This window comes from Mesocricetus auratus, unplaced genomic scaffold (genome assembly GCF_017639785.1).
Source record: "Mesocricetus auratus isolate SY011 unplaced genomic scaffold, BCM_Maur_2.0 Super-Scaffold_100044, whole genome shotgun sequence".
Classification (NCBI taxonomy): domain Eukaryota; kingdom Metazoa; phylum Chordata; class Mammalia; order Rodentia; family Cricetidae; genus Mesocricetus; species Mesocricetus auratus.
Window position 1 is genome coordinate 202165 of NW_024429221.1, and position 20551 is coordinate 222715.

At 48.6% G+C, this 20551-nt stretch overlaps 1 protein-coding gene and 1 long non-coding RNA gene across 2 annotated transcripts in view; both read right to left on the reverse strand.

Annotated features, from left to right (window-relative positions):
* Window positions 1-3081, reverse strand: part of Endod1 (endonuclease domain containing 1) — a 32247-nt gene extending 29166 nt beyond the window's left edge. Inside the window, exon 1 of the mRNA XM_005084024.4 lies at window positions 2667-3081. Coding sequence (XP_005084081.1) covers window positions 2667-2966 — 300 coding nt within the window. The 5' untranslated portion in view covers window positions 2967-3081. The remainder of the gene's footprint in view (window positions 1-2666) is intronic.
* Window positions 3082-9340: 6259 nt separating this feature from the next.
* LOC121135884 lies at window positions 9341-12530 on the reverse strand. Its single transcript, XR_005872991.1, has 2 exons — window positions 10808-12530; window positions 9341-10168 (listed from the first exon to the last, which is right to left on the reverse strand). It is a non-coding gene; the product is annotated as an uncharacterized LOC121135884 (long non-coding RNA).
* Between the last annotated feature and the right edge of the window lie 8021 nt (window positions 12531-20551).

Sequence of the window (20551 nt, forward strand, 5' to 3'; positions counted from 1 at the left end):
TGGAGCTATGTGAGAAAGGCATCCCAGGCGACCACGGGTAACGCAGGCCTGGCAACATTCCTGTGGGATGTGGTGACAGAAGGCGTAGAACCTGGCCGGGAACTGAGACCCAACACCCAAAGGGCCTTGTAAACGGAGGTGCCCAGCCTGCTGCCTGAACTTTGCCCCCAAGGTGCTAAGTACAGCAAACACCTCAAAGGTTTGTAGCACCAGCGACTGCGTTTTTGCATCTTCCATTCTCAGAGGCCTTCCTTCTTCAGGGCAATTGCAGGCTGCCAGAGAGCTGCCCTGCTGCCCGGCTGGACTGGTGCCACCCCGCCTGACTCATTGTCATAGGCCAGAGCTGAATTGCCTGCCTCCTGCCTCCTGGACATCTCGCTCATGCTGACCTCATAAGGTGATATGGGCACAGAAGGACTTGGCAACAGAAACTTCTTGGAAGCAGCTAGAAGCACACGCTGAGCCCTGAGCAGGACTTGCAGTGGGACATTGCCTGAGAAGCAGGTCTTGGACAGAGGCAGGGCCAGCATGCTGCAGCAGAGACACCTGCGCTTATGTCTCCCGGCCCCCCCCCACCTTCCCCGGCAGGGGAAAGTGGCCTCAGCTCTCAAGCTCTCAGCCTTGGCCACTCTCCAACAGCTTTGAGGGAGGAGAATGAGCTTGCTTGCTTGCTTGATCTAAGACATTCTCATGTAGCCCAGGCTGGCCTGGAACTCACTATGCAGCCTGAGGATGACCTTGAACTTGTGATCTAAATGCTGGAACTCTATGCATGAGCCCCATTTTCTGCAGCATTGGGGATAAAACATACAGCCAAGTGCATGCCAGGCAAACACTGTACCCACTGAGCCACAGTCCAATCATCCAGTACCTTCCAGAAGCCAGGGCATCTCACAGCTCCAGCTGCCATTTGGGACTATTCCCTCATCTCTACGCCTCCATCTCTGCACAGCCCCACCGCCATTACTCCCGAGACCCAGGGTCTCTGCAGCCTCGCTGTCAAACCGTGTTCTCTATGACTTCCTTTCTAGCAGGTCCATGGCTCTGCCTATGTCTCCCCTGGTGACTCCTTCCCCTGCTCCCCCCTCCCATGACTCCCTTTATTCTGAGTCCTTAGGTTCCACGGCTTACAATACAGTATTAGCTTACCTACCTCAACCATTCCCAAGGATTGACTCAGGAATCTGCCACACCCATCCCACACAATGACAGGCTGAAATTCCATCTTCCTCCCTCGTCCTTTTCATCTTCTTCTTGAGCGGTACCTAATCCTTCCAGACTCAGCGCAAATGCCAGCCAGACCTTAAAGCTTTCCCCTATCACCTTACCAACGGATTAAGTCTAAGAAGACTCTGCTTACCTTGGTTAAATCATGTTTTTTTGTGTGAACAGCACAAGAGCAGCTGAGAACTGAACATAAAGTAACTCACTTAACCACCCCCCAAGCATCCTATGTTATTATCATCCTGTAGTCCTCATGGGCCAACAGCTAGTCTAGAGGAAGCAGGACTTGGATGCACACAGCCAGCCAGCAGGTGCTCACCGAGTGCATTAAGAATTCTCTTGACTCCCCCGGTGTGTGTTTGTCCCTCCAGATGCTAATGAGCTCCTTGGTGAGAATGGACTAGGTTGCTGCTCTCTTCCCAGACCCAGGGAACATAAAGAACTTCGGGTTCTAGGGGTACACTGGGGGAAAATAATTTTAGACCGGCAAGTGTCTTCCCTACGTTCACTCGAGAGTAACTCTTCATTTGCCTGGCCTCACAAGTCCTGAGATTAACAAGCTTCTGGAAGGAACGATGCAAGAAGGTAATATCAGTGCCTGAAACCTGGCTGGCCAAGATCTGGTATCTGGAAATGTGATAGAGAAACAGCCCACACATTCAGGCGGAGCCACCTGAAAGCCTGAACTTTCGTGATGGTGGCCATCAGGAACCAAAGGCTGTGGACATGCAGAGAGGAAAGGCTGGGGAGAGGTCAAAAGGAGGCAGGACAGGTGTTGTAGGAGATCTGGCCCACGAGAGCCAGTCAGCAGGTTCTGCAGGACCCATAGAGGCCTGAGTGTTTGATCGCCACCACCAGACAGACCCAGCACTGTGAAAGGTGGTGTGATTGCCAGTGGTCTGATAATCTATAGATACAAGAGTCAGGAAAAACTGGTTTGTCCTTCCTCCGTGGGTACTACCCCACCGACCTTCTCCAAGTCTTCCCGCTCTCTCAGCTTTCCCCCAGCAGAAAGGGCAGTGACTTTCCAGCCTCAAGACCAGCTCATCTTACGAACTGGGTGGTCTGCAAGCTCCTGATCCTGTAAAATGGGGTGAACTTGACCATCACCCCAATGAATGTTACAGAGGGGACGAGCGCGGGCCTGGGAAGCTTTTCCTTCCCGAGGATCTTGCGGTCTCCAAGTACTATCTCCCAGTCCAGGTCCTCTACTACCCAGGAAACCAACCAGACACTGCAGACGTCTGCACCCACGAGGAGGGGGGGGGCATCTATCTCCCCAGGGGACCTCCCACCCTGGCAGCTTTAAGTGGCGGCTCCCACCGGGGCAAGGCAGGCTGCAATTGGAGGGGGTGGGGTGGATATCCGTCCCATCCCGTCCGGTCCCACGGTCCCATCTCCCACACCCACCCACTCGCCCGCCCTGGCTGAGCCCTGCTTACCTGCGGCTCCAGAAGCCCGCGCTGCTCCGCACTAAGGAGAGCGGGGCGAGCAGCACGAAAGGCGGAGAACACGGGGATGCGGTGGCCGGGGCTGTACAGGGTGGCAAAGCGCTCGGTGCCCGCGAAGCGCTGACAGATCCTCACGTGCGCCTCGGTCGCCAGCCGGGCGGGCGGGGTCCCCGCGTAGAAGAAGCGATCACACTCACCGAAGCCCTCTTGGTGCGGGAGCAGCAGCCGGGCCTGCAGCAGCCCCACCAGGGCCAGGAGGCCGCCCAGCGCGAGCCAGCGCGCACAGCCCATGGCGGCCTCTGCGCGGCCAGGCGCCGCAGGAGCAGGGAAGTCCGCGCTGTGCTGCTCCGGCGGGGCGGCTCCGGGCCAAGGCCGCGCCCCTTCTCCGCCTCCGCCCCGAAGATGGCTGCAGGGCTCGGCCCGGCTTTCTGCTGCTTCACCGGCGCTTGGAGACTGGTCACCTGCCACCGCGTTGCTGCCTGCGGAGTGCCAGACCCACCCCTCCGCGCTGGTCTGGCCTAGTCCAAGCGACAATCCCCGGGGCTGGGGCTGAGAAGCTACGGCTTGCTCGCACCAGGGCCCTCCGGGATGCACAGGGGCGGGAGATGTCCGCACAGCAATGCTCCCCGGATCCTGTGCCTGCCCTTCCGCATCAGACCCCGGGCGGTGGTGGAAACGCGTTTAATCCCAGTACTCGGATACCAGAGGCCGGAGGATCTCTGAGTTCGACGTCAGCCTGGTCTACAGAGCTAGTTTCAGGACAACCAATACTGTTACACAAAGACAGCCTGTCCGGAAAACAAACAAACAAACAAAACATGAAAAGAAAAGAAACGCAGTTAAAGGCAGTCGTGGTGGTAGAGGCAAGAGGATCCGGAATTCAAAGTTCAACAGACCCTGCACCAAATAAATAAATAAATGCAAATAAACACATAAATCCCCATTAAAGGAGGTTCCTAGGCTAGCAGCACAGCCCTGCTGTTGTTTCCTTGGTGCTTGGGTTAGACATCAAACTGAAACTCAGAAGGCAAAGAGACCGCCAACACCCTTTATTCCTCCCACTGCTGGTACGCCCCCGCATACCTCCACCTGGAATTAGGATAGCGATTGCAAACAAGAGCAGGGCCTCTGTGTGGTGAGTACAGCCCAAAGGTGAGAACAGCTTGCTACTTATTCAAAGGCGTGCTGTTCGCTGTTCGAGGGATCGCTGAAAACCCACACGATGACTCCTTCAGGACTTTAGGAAAGGGTGGCATCTGACCTGCAGCAGGAGGGAAGCAGCCCAAGCTGAAAGGGGAAGGGAAAGGCTTGTGGGAAGAACTTGAGAAGGCTGATGGTCTCCAGAGCAGAGGGAACCGGCGAGGGTTTGTGGGTGGAGCGCTTGCCTCGTATATGGAAGCCCTGGGTCCCATTCCTGGTACTGAATAAACTAGCTGTGGTGGTGTGCATGAAGGGGAGTAAGAGCAGGGGGACCAGGAGTCCAAAGGTAAGGTGGGCTTGAGACCCTGTCTCAAAATTAATTAATTAATTAATTAAACTTAAAAAGTGACAACTAGGCACTGACTTTGTTTTCTCGGAGCTACTAACGGACTATATTGTAACCCGATGTTTGGAAAGAATATTGTAAATTAGGCTGATGAGTCAAACAGGGTGTCTCTGGCTTATAATCCCAGCACTAGAGAGAAGGGGTCAGGAGAATTAAGAATTTAAGACCAACCTGGGCTACAAAGCAAGACCAATCTCAAATAGAAAACTCAAACAAAACAAATAAAAATTTGCTGAAAACTTGGGACTTTTGATCACATTTCTGAGCAGAGACTGGTGTATTGGAGTGGTCAGGAAGGATGAAAAGGAGAAGCAGGCTGGGGAGGCAGGTTAGTGGTCACAGTGATTGTCAGGCAAACTCGGGGTCTCAATCAGATACAAGCACGAGAGTCTATTTGAGTTTGATGCACAGAACACGAGTCAAAAAGCAGGGCACAGTGATGGTGACACAGACTTACAATTTCACGCTGGGGAGGTGGAGAAAGGTGGGTCCTTGGGGCTAGAAGGTCAGGCTCGCCTAATTGGAGTCTCAGGTCAGTGAGAGTTGAAGTGGACAGCTCCTTCTCGAACACTACACACGCACGTGCACACCCAACACAGACACAGACACACACACACAGACACACACAGAAACACACACAGAAACACACAGAGACACACACACAGAGACACACACAGACACAGACACACACAGAGACACACAAACACAGACACAGACACACACACACATACACACACACAGAGACACACACACACAGAGACACACACACAGACACAGACACACACACACAGACACACACACACAGACACACACAGAAACACACACAGACACACAGATACACACACAGACACACACACACAGAGACACACACAGAGACACACACAGAGACACACACACAGACACACACACACAGACACACACAGACACACACAGAGACACACACACACACATACACAGACACAGACATTCACACACACACATACACACACAGACACACACACACATACACAGACACAGACATTCACACACACACATACACACACAGACACATACACACAGAGACACACAAACACAGACACAGACACACACATACACACACAGACACAGACACACACACACATACACATAGCATACATACCTCTGTTCCACTACCTTACCCTACCCTCATGGTACCTTTGAGTTTCATCGCAGTCTATGAGTGGCTGTCAGGTATAAACAACGTTTGCACACCGCACAGATAATTTCATCTACGTACTCGACTTTGCTCACACTCTTTTGGTTTTTTTTTGTTTTGCTTTGCTTTGTGATTGTTGTTGTTGTTGTTTTACATGCTCTCCTTTCAACAATAAAAATTACAATTTTGAATTTGCTTTCGAAAATTGCAAATGTCCTTGCTCCAAGATTCTGAAAAAATAAAAATTAGCAGGGTGGGAAGGCCTAGAGCTGATTCAAATATTTGCTGGCGGTTTATCCCAGGGGAAGCCTGTCTTAGCAGCACGCAGGGACGCCCAGGAATGCTCATCAGTCTTTGCTCGGTCACCCTCAGTCTCTCTCTTTTCCGGCTGATGCTGCTCACAGAGGGTGCAGCTTTGGCCTGAGTTCCTTCAGGCCTCTCCTCCCAGCCGCACAGCACCTGTCCAGCTGAGGCCTGAGCAAGACACAGTGGTGAGGTGAAATACAAGGGCGGTGCTGTGTGCTTCTGTGGTTAGGGTTCTAGCCCAAGCTGCTTGAAAGTATGAGCCTCCCTTGCCCCCATCCTGTGACGACTGCATGCTACAACCACACCAAATGCGCCAGGCCCCCGCCGCTCCAACTCCTTCCACTCTGCTTTGCAGATGGCGTGGACTCCTACCAAAAAGTACGAGTCCGTCATTCTGCTCTCTCTGCTTTGCACACTCTCCAATCACTCTCCCTATAGCTTCCAGTAAAACCAGCACACACACACACACACACACACACACACACACACACACACACACACGCCCCACTGCTGATCACATGACTACTCCCCCTCTTCCTGAGGTCTCCTCTCTTATTGCACATTGCACTCGACCTTGAGCCTCTGCACCAGGAAGTCCTTTGCTCTCCCCTTAGCTTGCTTTTCCCTCACAGGCTGCCCTACCTACCTCACACCCTCAAGCCACTCAGCTTCCCAGCAAGCCCATACTTACTCCACCCCCACACACCCAACTTGAACTAAGGCAAATTCCATGCAGGGAGGAAGAAGGAAGAAAGGAAAAGAGGGGCAAGGGAGGCAAAAACTTTTCTCTAAGACACCTCATGTAGGCTTTAACACTCCAGCCCGTTTCCTCTCAGAAGGCCTCCTTTCTTAATTATTTTATGTGTGTGGGAGTGTTTTTCTGACTGTGGACTGTGAACCACTTGTGTGCCTGGTGACAGTGGAGGCCATCAGAGGCTGTTGAATCCCCTAGAACTGGAGTTATAGACAATTGTGAGCCACCATAGGAATGCTGGGAAATGCATCTGGGATCTTAGTCTCAGAAACTCTCTCTCTCTCTCTCTCTCTCTCTCTCTCTCTCTCTCTCTCTCTCTCTCTCTCTCTCTCTCTCTCTCTCTCTCTCTCTCCCTTTATGTGTGGCTACAGCTGGAGCCTGGGTCCTCTGAAATAGAGACTCCTGTGAGGGCTTTCAAAAGAAGGTCAGTGGATTGATATGGAGACTTGGTGAACACAGTCTCTTTCCAGAGGTCAGGGATCAGGCAGCTGTAGGTCTTGGAGTTGGCCTCAAAGGAGGACTTGGCGAGGTTGCCCAGGGTAGAAGTGTAGCCCCTGGCTGACGTGTAGCAATCATCAGTACCAGCCATCATCAGACGTCACCTTGCACGGAACAGTGTTGCCAATCCTGTTCCCCCAATAGCCTATCTACACCAGCACAATGGAAAGCTTGACCAAGATGATGGGCCCTTGGATGGCAGTGGCTACTTGGACCATTTAACACCAAGATCAACATGACCATTTTAGTCCTCAATAGCGTCAAAAACTTTGAACCTTGTCTGCTGTTTCTGCCCTGTCAGGATCTTTAGAATCTCATCCTTTAGGGATGTGCCTAGGAAAAAGTCAATAATCTCAGATTCCTTGGTGGGCAGGGGGAACAAGCAGATCTCTAGGGGCTTGGTGATGGGGACCCACTCCTTTCTTCAACTTTACCTCCAGGAGCCCCATGGCCTTGACCAAGACCATAGCCCCTAAGGCAGTCGCTGGCCTCCCAATCCTAGGCCACCTCATCCTCTGGGGCCTCCTGCTGCACAGCATCATCCGCCATTTTGTTTCCCACTGAAGAAGCAGCCAGCAAGTTTCCTAAATGCCCGCCACGATCCAGTGACTGTACTAGCTGCTGGGTATTCAGAGGAAGTGGAACCTCATTCGGTTCCCATGCTCCCTGGGAAACTCACTGCAGCACCTTGTGGGGCCAGGTGGGCTCCCAGAAGAAAAAGCAGAAGTCAGCAATGCCCCAGAAGCTTCTGCCTGAGACAGAGATACATGATGGGGAATGTCCTTCTTTCTGCATGCTGTGAATATATGTTTCTCTTATTGGTTTAATAAAATGGAGATTGTCCAGTAGTCAGACAGGAAGGATAGGTGGGGTTACCAGACTAGGAGAAGGCTGGGTAGAGGAAGGCAGAGAGGAGACTCCAGAGAGACATCATGTAGCTGCCGAGGAAGAAGAGGGACCAGGGATCACCAGTAAGTCCAAGACCATGTGGAAATACATAGGTTCATGGATATGGGTTAATAATTAAGAGACAGCTAGCCAATAAGAAGCCTGAGCCACCGACCAAGTAGTTTATAATTAATATAAGTGTCAGTGTGTTTATTTGGAACTAAATGGCTGCAGGACCAGGTAGAAAATAAACTCCATCTACAGCATGGGCTTTACAAAGCCACAAAGCTCTGAACTATCGAGTGCATGAAAGGTCAGGTGACCTCCTTGTCACAGGAGTTAAAATGTGACAAGAAACACAGACAAGCAAAACTAGTCACAAAATAGTTGGATGGAGGAAATATTACATGTAGTGGTGATGGGGGATGTCCTTCTATATGCTGTGAATATGTGTTTCTCCTGTTGGCTGATGAATAAATGCTGATTGGCCAGTAGCCAGTTAGGAAGTATAGGCAGGGCTATCAGACTAGGAGAAAAGAAAGGCAGAGGATGAGGAGAGAGAGGGAGGGGGGGAGAGACAGAGACAGAGAGAGACAGAGAGACAGAGACAGAGAGAGACAGAGAGACAGAGACAGAGAGAGACAGAGACACAGAGAGACAGAGAGAGGCAGAGAGAGACAGAGACAGAGAGACAGAGACAGAGAGACAGAGACAGAGAGACAGAGAGACAGAGAGAGATGCCATGTAGCCACCAAAGGAGTAACATTCTGGTACACTCTGTATAAATCACAACCTCGTGGCAACACATAGTTTAATAGAAATGGATTAATAATTAAGAAAGAGCTAGCCAGTAAGAAGCCTGAGCTATCAACCAAACAGTTTATAATTAATATAAGCCTTTGTGTGTTTATTTGGGATGAAATTGTCGTGGGACCAGGCGGGGAAGAAATTCTGTCATCATAGTGGTACAGCTGACAGTTTAGGCAGAGAGTAGCAATGGTGGAAGTCAGTGTAATTGAGACATGTTAGAACATGGCTATAACTAGAATAGTCAGTCATTTCTAGGCCCCTGAGGCTGTGTCTTTGTCTCTCCTCTCTGTAGACTCTCCAGGATTAAAGAGAATCAGCATATAATGAGGAAGTTAACCTAATTTGGGTTGAAAGATGCTCAGGAACTAAGGAGGGGTTTTCTTTGGGGGTAGAAATCATTCCTTCTCTTCCTGATAATGACAAAATTAGAAGCTTGGTAGGCTCACCCCGTGGGTGGGAGACAGAGCCAGCTGAGCAAGACTGTAAGTGATGCTTAACCACAGGACGGAGAACAGAACACTGCTTACCAGTAGGCAGAGCGGACATGTTTTTCTATGAAGTTGAACTTTGAATAATGTTCAAAAGTAGTACTGGGCAGTATTCAATGAGTACAGAGACTCAGGCTTACCAGATGAAAAAGTTGTTGATTTATGTTTCACAAAAATGAATACTTCACTCTTGAAAATAGCTGAGATGGTAAATTCTGTATTTTATCACACTAAAAAAGTTGAAAACTAATAGTATTAGACAACTTTAGACACAGCCGCCCCCTTTCTGACCACCTCCCTCATGAGGTTATAATAAAGGAAACCAACAGTAAATGGCCGAGCACTTCAGGGACGCTGAGCTGAGGTCCTTTAAAAGTAAATAGCATTGTTGCTGGGGAGCAGAAAACTGCCTGCCTCACAAACAGGAAGACCCAGATATGATCAAAGGCAAGTTCAGTCCCAGAATCCATACAAAAATCATCGCAGTGCCATGAGGACGAGTCAAGAGGATTCTGGGACTCGCTGCTTAGCCAGTCTAGCTTACTTAGGGAACACCTGGCCAGGGAGAGATCTGCTCTCAAAGGAGATAATATCCCTGAAGTGCACTTCAGGTTGTCCTCCAGGCTCCATGAGTACCTTCAAATATATGCACATGCATTCACATACATAAAAATCAAATAGTATTTCATGCCCCTGAAGTTTGGACCATGCAGTCAACTCATCAAGTAAATACTGTAGGAAAACCCTTAGTAGGATTTTCTTCCTGCTGCCATGTGTGGCTCCAATGCCCTTGCTTGCTGCTCCTAGTACAGTGCATGACAGAAGCTTCGAGTAATCATGCAGGAAAAGACCCAAAGGCACGTCTCCAGATCGGGATACGTGTCTTCATTTCAGTCTTCTACCTGAAGGCTGCTAAGATCATCCAGTCACTGGAAGCCATCTGCTCAGAGAAGAAAAGGCTGGTGTCCTTCTTGAGCATCTTCCCACCCGACTCCGTTCAAATGAAGTAGAGACTTTTGCCTCTGAATACTGGTGGGAGCATGGAAAAAAATCAATCATTCAAGGCCAGGTCAGTGCTAAGCTGTGGACACAGTGAATACAACGTGGAATCTATAAAGTGGTTGCCTTGGTCTTTCCTTTGATTTTAGAAACACTAAAAGGCGTCTAACTGGAGGATTTACACTGACTGCTTAATTCCAAATCAAGACAGAACCATTGATGGGGCTGGAGAGATGATTTACCAGTTAAGGGCACTGGCTGTTCTTTCAGAAGACCTGGGTTCAAGTCCCAGGACCCACATGGCCAATCACAACCATCTGTAACTCTCCTGGGGATTCTGATACTCTTTTCTGGTCTCCAAGCATACCATGCTGCAGACCCATGGAGCATAGACACATACGCAGTCTAAACACCCGTACACATAAAAATAAACAAATGTGTTTTAAAGATAGAATTGCTGAGCTGTGGGGGGGGGGGTGCTTATGATCCCAGCACTCAGGAAGGTCAGCCAAGAGGAATAAGGGCTGGGGGCCAACTTCAGCAGGGAAGTATAGGCCCCTTGCAACATGCCCCCACCCCCACCCCTACCCCTACCCCTACCCCCACCCCCAGAGCAAAGAGCCGAGATCCACTTGTAGGACCACATATTGGGCAGTACTGTGCTAGTACCTGAGTCACGTGGGCAGGAAATGTTCCCAATAGCTCCATCAGCAAGTGACTTGACCGTCGGAGGTCACACATACAGGCGGACATTCTCCTCCTCAGTGATCATGGTTGACCCCCACATTTGCCAGGCAAGTAAAATTTCAAAAGAGAGAAAAGACACATTGGTGGATTAAAAAAAAAAACACTTAAAATTGCCTCAAAGAGGGAAATAAATGCATAATGAGGACAAGGCAGGGGGAAGCAAGTCCTAGGTGTTCAGACTTAGACCCGAAAGGTTCATAGCCCACAACCTCCTCTGACATGTTAAAGCAGGCCTCGTTGAGGGAAATGGAAACCATGACAGGGAGCGTCACCAGGCGAGCCCAGGGAAGAATCTAGCCTTGCTACCTGATTCTCCTGGGTCTGGGGGTGACTAGATATTGGCATTTCCACTACAGACCTGTGTACTATTGCTTGTGTTCACATGAACTTCTAGACTCCTGGTTATCTATATTCCTGGAGCCCCACCTACTTCCCAATGACATCCTCTCTATGAACTCAGTTCCACAGCCTTACAGGAGTCCGCCCCTCACTTGCCCAGCACAACATGAGGTCTGTTCCCAGCAGTAAGAGTTGTTGTTAAAGTTGCCAGGCATTTGAACCCTTTGTCTTGGATTTTTAATTTGTGCTGCATGTACCCAGTGCCCAACAACGAGGGTATCTGTTACCAATCTATTATTAGAAACAAATACCAGCCGAATCATTGTGTACAAAGGGAGTATTGAGAGAGAAACATTTGGTCACTTGCAGATACACGGCAGCCTAAAACAAGGAGCTTTGTCCAGTGCTAGGACCCTAGGTGACACAGGGTGGGAGAGGGGAGGGGAGGGCAGAAGAGAGAACAGTGTAACTTCCCTACTTTTCTCTGCTTTGTTACTCCAGGGAAATGGATACTTTCTGTAGATCTACCAAGTCTGGCTACATGTCAGGGAGAGAGGACCAAAGTGACTCTAGAACACTCAGGGGACTTGGATGGGGTACAGAGTCATGCTTGGGACTTGGCTTGTAAAAGATGTAACTTGGTCAAGGATCTCCCAAGCTAGCAATCACAGACCAAATTAAGTGACTACAAAGCTTTTGGCTACACAACTCAGAGCAGTCCAGGAATCTTGTCTTTTCTACCAGTCCAAGCAGAGCAAAACCACTTAGGTTAGTTGCAGGGGCTCTTGGTGGATTTTGCAATTGGAATGGGCTATGTATAGAACACCCAGCGTATCTCAGAGGTCAGTGGACTAACTCTGGCCTCCAAGAGCATGTGGGGCTTTTAAGATGTTTTTAATTAGCTGCCAACATTGAAAAACCCCAAATACTTTTCATAAACTTCCAGGTTTCTAGAAAATGACAACTACATGACCATTATTCACTCATAACACCTGTCAGATGCCCCCTCTCTGGGCTCTCAGACAGGTGGGCAGGTCAGAAGAAGCAAGGGAAGACCCTTAGTTGAGGAAATACTGACTTCCATTATTGCACAACCAAGTTCAACAACAGCTTTGACAGAGAGAGAGAGAGAGAGAGAGAGAGAGAGAGAGAGAGAGAGAGAGAGAACTAGATCACAAACTTGAGCAATGCTGTAAACAGCAACCGTGAAGCCCAAGCCTTGTTATGTGACTTGTTGGCTGGAATGGTATGAGAGCTTCACAACCAGCAAACCAAACTAGAATCTCAAGACAGCTGAAGAAACGAAACTTACCCCTGCAGCCAAACTTCTCATCCATCTCAGGACCAGATGGAGGATCTTAGCCTCGGCCAGGAATTTACAAGGTAGTGTCACTCATGCAGGTTTTAAAGTTCTGTACTCCAGCCAATTAAAATATTTGTAATTGGGGCAATAAACCAGAGACACCGGTGAGGTTCAAAGGCAACGCGGAGGGAACCAAGATAGAGTCTCCACCCTAGTGGCAGACCCAGCACTCACTAGGACAGGAACTCTAAATCTTGACCTTGCTCCTGACTCTGCTGGAAAGCTACTTAGACACACAAGACCATGAAACGCTGCATTTCCGCAAAACCTGGAGGGGGTTGGGGAGAGGGTGCAGTCCCAGAGCATCTGTGTGATCAAGGCACCAACTAGGCTTGGTCCTTAGCACAGCAAGAAATCAGCCCATTGAAAGGGAAGCCACCAGGTTCCCTGCCCATGTTTCAAATGACAAAGCTTCAGCCTCCATCTTGCCATTCCCTTGCCAAGTTTGTCAGCAGGAAGTGACGTATCAAGTCTGCCTGCAACCTCTATGTCTTCAAATAACAATGCAGCACGGGCAGGACTGGCAAGATGGCACCCAGAGGGTAAAAGCACTGACCGTGGAAGCCTATCTGAGTTCAATTGCTAGAGCCCATGGTGGAAGAAGAGAATAGACTCTCCATAGCTGTTGTGTGATGTCCTCATCTCTGTCTCTCTCTGTCTCTCTCTGTCTCTCTCTCTCTCTCTCTCTCTCTCTCTCTCTCTCACACACACACACACACACACACACACACACACACACACACAAATAAATAATGAGAGCAGGAATTACCAGTCAAAGCAAGCTATAGAATATGATGGATACCTTAAATCCTACCAGTTGGAGGCAGAGGCAAGTGGATCTCTGAGAGTTAGGGGTCTATAAGAGCTACATAGTGGCCGGGTGTTGGTGGCGCACACCTTTAATCCCAGCACTCGGGAGGCAGAGGCAGGCGGATCTCTGTGAGTTCGAGGCCGGGCTGGACCGACAGCCTCGAAAACAATACAGAGAAACCCTGTCTCGTAAAACCAAAAAAAAAAAAAAAAAAAAAAAAAAGCTACATAGTGAAAACCTGTCTCAATAACTATAATAATAATAATAATAGTAACAATAGTGAATGTGCTGGCTGGAAAGGGAACTCTACGATGGAGCATCCATATGTCCCTCATCTGTGATGAGGTGGAACTCTTAGGTGACAAAACTCTTTGAGATTCACCCACACTCCTGTGAGTAAGCTCAATAAACTCATTGGCTTAGGCTGGGCCTGGGTGCAAGAACCCTTCTGGTATCGGTGGCGAACAGACAGTTGTTCACATCTCCTGAGGGAAAGCTGTCACAGCGGGAGGCCTGCTGCACGGTTGGCCATTGTGGTGAGGGCATAAAGAAACAAAGCCCACCTCGTGGAGGCCAGGACACAGAAGGTCAAGATGGGGATGGAGCCAAGATATGCCCTTCAAAGCCTTGTAGACCTCACCTGCAAGGTGCCCGCTAAGCTGTAACCCCTGGAGAGCTCACAGTCCACCTCTGAACACTGCTGCCAAGCATTCCCTGTCTGAGCCTCTACAAGGCACTTGTATTAACTTCCTTAACCTCCGCGGGGCCCTCATTGCTGCGAATGAGGCAGCTCACCTTCAGTTTACAGAACAGGAGGACGGTGAGGCTGCACAGTGCAGGCCGTAAGCGCAGGGAAGTTGTCTAAATGCTGCGTGCACGCTGGGGTGCACAGGGCTCCGGTCTCTCTGGAGCTGAAGCCTCCGTTGGCGTTGCTGTACAGACAGAGCCCCCCCCCCCATCCTGTTACCTCATCAGTCTTCCCTTCGCCGTGAGCATCCGGTGTAGTTACAGGTGAGCACTTTGCTGGGTGTGCCAACTGAAACCTCGATAACAAAGTATTATCGTCGCGACATCCAAGACCGTAAATACCGACTTTTTGGTTCTGGAGGCTGCGAAGTCCTCCATCAGGGCACTAAGCGTGGTCCAGATCTTGGTGAAAGCAATTAACAGATGATTTCCTCCCCTCCTTCCTTTCTCTCTTCCTTCCTCCGTTCCAGTATTCTTCTTGTTTTTTTTATTTTTATTCTGAAATATTTAAACCTAAAAAGAATTGCAATAACAATACAAATAATTCCTGTGTGCTATTTCTCCTGTTTTTTTTTTGTTTGTTTGCTTGTTTTGTTTTTGTTTTTTTGTTTTTTTGTTTTTTTTGTTTTTTGAAACATTTCAGTCTGTAGTCTTACATGGCCTAGAACCTAGAACCCATTGTGTAGACCATGCTGGCCTTGGACTCACAGAGATCCATCTGCCTCTAGGGTGCTAGGATTGAAGCTGAGCACCACCACACATTTCTTTAGGGGCCTAAAGCCAGCAGCTTGGGGAGACCCCAGATATCGCAGCGGCTTCTTAGGACTTGCTGTGGTGTAGTGAAGCTAGCTTCCTGTTTGTCTGTCTCCATCTAAGGGACTCTAACATTCCACCTTTGCCCCAGCCACTCGGTGGTCAGCATTCAAGGAATGATTACTGACATGGGAAGTTTGGTGTTGGCACATGAAAAACAGTTTATTATAACTCATGCTACTTAAATCTCCTGATCAAAACCACTGTGCCCTTTTGAAAAATGTGTCTGTGTGTTTCGCTTGCATGTCTGTGAACTCTGTGCATGCCTGGTTCCCACAGGGGCACACAGGGCGTGGCAGAGACCCTGGGACTGGATTTACAGATCGTTGTGGACCACCTCAGGTAGGTGCTATGGCCTCTGGAAAAGTAGCCAGTGTTCCTAGCTTTCTGAGCCATCTCTCCAGCCCCGCCCCCCCAAGTGCCCTATTTTAAATGATAGTTCATGCGACACATTTAACTTAGTTGTTCCTTATGATGCTGGCCTTGCTTTCATTTGTATTGTTATGTTCCAGTTGTTTCTTCCATCAACCATATTCGCTGGGTCTTTCTTCACAATACATTTTTTAAAAGTGAGAAAATTAATAACCAGCTTTGTGAATCATATTTAAGAAATGAGGTAGATTTTGACGACAATAGGGCAGTGGTTCTCGACCTTCTTAATAGTGCAACCCTTTAAATTCCTTAAATTCCTCATGTGTGATGACCCCTAACCATAAAATCATTTTCATTGCTACTTCATAACTGTGATTTTGCTACTGTTATGATTGGTAATATTTGCTGGTGGTCTTAGGCAATCCCGGTGGAAGGGTCGTTTGATCCCCAAATGGATCATGACCCAAAGGTTAAGAACCATTGCAACAGGGTCACTAGTTATTTGTAAGATTAGTCAACATGATGTCACCTCAAGAGCCAGGTGAGGATACTTGCATTTAAGAGGTTTCTCGGGCGGTGGGAGCAAATGCAGTAGACCTTGATGTCCACAGAAACGGACCTTGAGATCTTTGCAAAGTCTTCACTCTAGAGTTTTCCTGAGCATCCTTTCCTGTGCACACACCCCCAGACTCCAGATCCAGGTCTGTCAGCCCCTTACACAGGATCTCTCATCAGGCACTTTCAGGCAGTTCCTACCAGACCCCTCAAGGCCAATGTGTGTCTCTCTCTTCACTCATGCTATTTGTCATTCAAATATGAGCAGCCCCCCACAGACTTCCTGGTGCAGACTACATGTTGCTAATTTGGGGCTTTTGATAAGTCACTGAAATGGTGTCACACATGTGAAGTGCCCAGCAAGACGTTCAGTGACTCGGCAAGGCGCCCCGCACCTACTCCTGATGGCATGGCTGCCTGCTACTGCTAAGTGCTTCTGAGGGGCTGCATCCCCCAGGTCCGTCACCACCTCCTCCACCCCGTGTAGTTGAACAGCATCGATTCCAAGTGCTCAGTGTGTTCTGTGGGCCCAGGTGAGGCACTGGTATGAGCCACACTCCTGACTAACCCATCACCGCCACCCACATCAGCCTCTCGCCTCATCTCTGAGCACATGCTCCTACCTCTAGCCCTTTATACTCGTCTCTGTCTCCATAAAGATGCCCACTCCCATGTCTGTGTGGCTCAGTTGAAGACTACACCCAAAAAGTCATCCTACACGGACAGCAGATCCTCTCGTCCTCCAGCCCGACTCTCCTTTGGTGTCTTCATATGCCACCCTTCGTAATGAGGTCATAAGCTCCGAGGGAGTTAAAATTGTCCTCATCACTGTTGTGTGCTTGATCCTAAGAACATCACCTGGTACCCAGCAGGTTGGCAATGAGCATTTGTTGGATGAGTGGATTGATGGATGGATGAATGAATGAATGAATGAATGATTCAGGCATGAAATATTGGTACCTACAAGAAAAGTTGCTCTCTGAGGTTTACAGGGCTAGACGTGGAGCAGAAGACCCTGAGTAATTATGATGCAAAGATGCTGTTAAGTCCAAAGGAAACTCCGATTTCCCAAACTCAAAGAGACAGTACAAATATCCAGAAATGAGCTCAACCAGGACTGTAGGAGGATTTCCGGCAGTTAGATGAAAGCCAGTGTTCCTCAGGAACTTGGAAGCTGGTTCTCCTCTATCAAAAGAAGCCATTCCCCTTACATTTACAGAAGGGACACCTGTGGTGCCAATCTCCTTCTGCATCACGAGTACCTGCTATACATTCCAAAGTCTATGCGAGTGAACATCCTGGCCCTTCTCACTTCCTCCCTAGCCCTAAATGGGCTTCCTCCCCCAGCTACCCACTCTCCTAATAACCATGCTGTTTCAGCTGTGTACTCTTTCTGTTATGCTTCTCTGTTTGCTCTCTTGTCTCTATCCCCTGCTGCTCCCCACAAGGATAGCCCAGGCTGTCCCAGATGCCTCTGGCTGCTCTCTCTCTCTCTCTCTCTCTCTCTCTCTCTCTCTCTCTCTCTCTCTCTCTCTCTCTCTCTCTCTCTCTCTCTCTCTCTCTGTCTCTCTCATGCACACACACAGACACACAGACACACAGAAACACAGACACAGAGAGAGAGACAGAGAGAGAGACAGAGAGAGACAGAGAGAGAAAAGATCTTTAAAATGTAGAAACTCAACCACACCAGAAACTTCTCTCCACAGAAGAGACCACTTGCTGAGGGTTAGTGATGGCTGCTGCAAGGCATCGCCCTGGGGCCTCTGTAGCAATGAGGAGTAGCAAGAAGGCCAGATGTTTGTTTCAGAGAAAGGCTGGTGAGCAGAGCGATAGACCCAAGATCTCTACAGCAGGAAGCTTTCCTCACCTCCTCACCATTCCTCCAAACCACAGGCCACCAGCCCATATGATTTCCTTACCACCTATCTCTGGAACAAGTTCCTGACAACTGTTTTTGGGTTTCTATTTAAAGCAGAGATATGTAATAAAAAAAAAAACATTGAAAGGAAACATTCACAAGGAAAAAGTTTTGAATCCATATATGGCTTCATTCCAATGAAATAAACATTGTAGTACAATTATCTCAAAATATCTGGAAATAACAGCTTAAATATACCAAAAAAAGTTAGCTAGCATCATGGTTGATCACAATAATTAATTCAGTGTACTGGTAGATGGAGCTCATAGCCGAAAACTTTTTAAATAAATCCTAGAGAAGTCTCAAGACACAAACACCAACCTCTACAGGCACGAATCCAGCCACAATGTTTGTTACAAGTTTGTTTATGCATAATAGTAACAGCAGCCAGCATTTACTAGATCAAATCGTGTGCCCTGTCCTAAACCTGTACGTCAACTCCAGCCCAGGTGCCCTATGACCAGCGTCTCACGGTGTCCAAAGAAGGAAGCAGAGAGCCAGAGGAGGAGCAGGTTCCCTGGAAGATTACTCAATAAATCCGTGCAATGTGCTCTGAAGAAAGGTTAGGGCTTTTGGCTCCTGCATGCTTATGCAATCCTGACCTTGCTCTGCTAACATCATAACCAGGTCAAGTACGACAGGGAATGGAATTTGCAAATAAGCTCGTATGACCATTTGCAATTTGGTTGTGAGCCCAGCCTTTAATGGCTGAGCTATCTCTCCAGCCGGTATAACCATTTGTATAAACAAATATGTAGTCAGACCATTCAAAAAAGGAACAGTAAAAGTAATGGAGGGAAGATTGTTGGGCAGTTTTTTTTTCACTTTGTTTTAACAAAGATAACCATACCCTTTTCACATACCCCAGTAACTTAATTCCTTGTTATTTAGACAAATAAGCTGTAAGCTTTCTTTTTCGCAAAATGCCACATATGGATGTTTGTAGCATTTGCATTCATAATTTCCCAAACTCGGAAGCAACCAGGATATCCTTAAGTAATACGAACAGACAAACAATGGTATACTCATACAACATAATAGTATTCAATAATAAAATGCAATGAACTACCAAACCACAAGGCATGGAGTAAACTCAGCTGATGTTGCCACGTGAGAGAAGCCAGCCTAGAAAGTCTGAATACTGCATAGTTCCAGCTGTAGGATATTCTAGAAAAGGCAAAACTTTGAAGCAAATAGATCCAAGTCTATGATTAGGAAATGGTGGGTAGGCGGGATAAAGGGGAGTTGCAGGCAGTAAAGCGGTTGAGTGTGATGAAGTGTCTACACCCATAGACCATGCAGACCTGGAGCGAACCCTCATGTGACCTGCAGACTTGGGCAATAGTGGAGGGGAGTGTCAGTGTAAGTGTAACAAAGGCACCATCCTGGTAAGGGGTGATGATGATAGGGGTGTCTGTCAGGAGTGGAATTTGATATCTAGCCCTTACTTCCTGGCAAACTATTATGTACTCCTCAAAAAATAAACTTTATTGATTAAAAAAAAAAACTGAAAGAAAGAACCGGATGGGCATGTGGGACGGTGATCAGGCAATGCAGCCCTGAAGGCACAGGAGAAGCCACAGCAGTGTATCCAGGGTCTTGAGATTTACCTAGAGTATACGGATGCATGGAGAAGCCACAGCAGTGTGCCCATGGTCTTGAGATTTACCTAGAGTATACGGATGCATGGAAGTCACTCTTCTTCATCTACTGGCTTTCTCCCTGGCCTGTCCCTTCCTCACCATACAGAATCTTGTTTTATGCACATGAGTGTTTTGTCTCTGTGTATATACATGTACCATGGGTATGCCTGGTGCCCATGAAAGTCATATAAAAACATCAGATCAGGGCTATAGAGCTGGATGGCTCAGTGGCTGAGAGCACCGGCTGCTCTTTCAGAAGACCTGGATTCAATTCCCAGCACCCAGTGGTTCACAACTCTCTGTTACTCCAGGGGATGTGACACCCTCGTATAGACTTGCATGCAGAGAAAATACCAATGCCTGCGAAGTTAAAACAAAAAACAAGTCATTAAAAATTTCAAAGTATCAGATCATTTGGAACTAGAGTTATAGATGGTTGTAGGGCACCACGTGGGGACTGTAATTTTGGCTCAGGGAAAATGAGTGAATTTTCCTTTACTGAAAAACATGTCCAGAAAGTGGAAAAGCCCAGGAGTGCCTTTGTCCTTCCTCTTTCCAGGTGTCCTCTCTAACTGCTGGGGAACGGTTTCCTTTCCAGAACACTCCGCACCGTAGGCATGTGTCACACAGGTTCCCAGCAGGCACGAGAATGGCTTCAATGTGGGCAGGGGGACGCACAGACCACATTAGCAGCGCCAGCATACACTTCCTTCACCAAGAGAAGAGCGGGTTGTGTGTGAGGGGACCCTGGAGGACCAGAGCACCTTGTGGGAGGGACCCTGGAGGACCAGAGCACCATTATTGCTGCAGAGCGCCTTCTGGGAATTTCTCATCCCAGGGTGTTAGGCCATTGGCAACACAGGCGCAGAGGCAGACTTTCCTGGGAGGCACCCTTTCTTTGATGAAGAGGCGGGAAGCCCTGTAGCTCTGAAGCCATGCCAGGGAAGGTTGCCTCACAACTGGTAACAATACAGGGTGTGACAGACACTCCTGAGACTGGCCAGGAGCTCACTGCAGCCACCACCCATTTACTAATGGGAAGCAGAGGCAAAGCTGGGCACAGACAGCTGGATGCTTCAGGATCCTGGACAGTGACAATCTA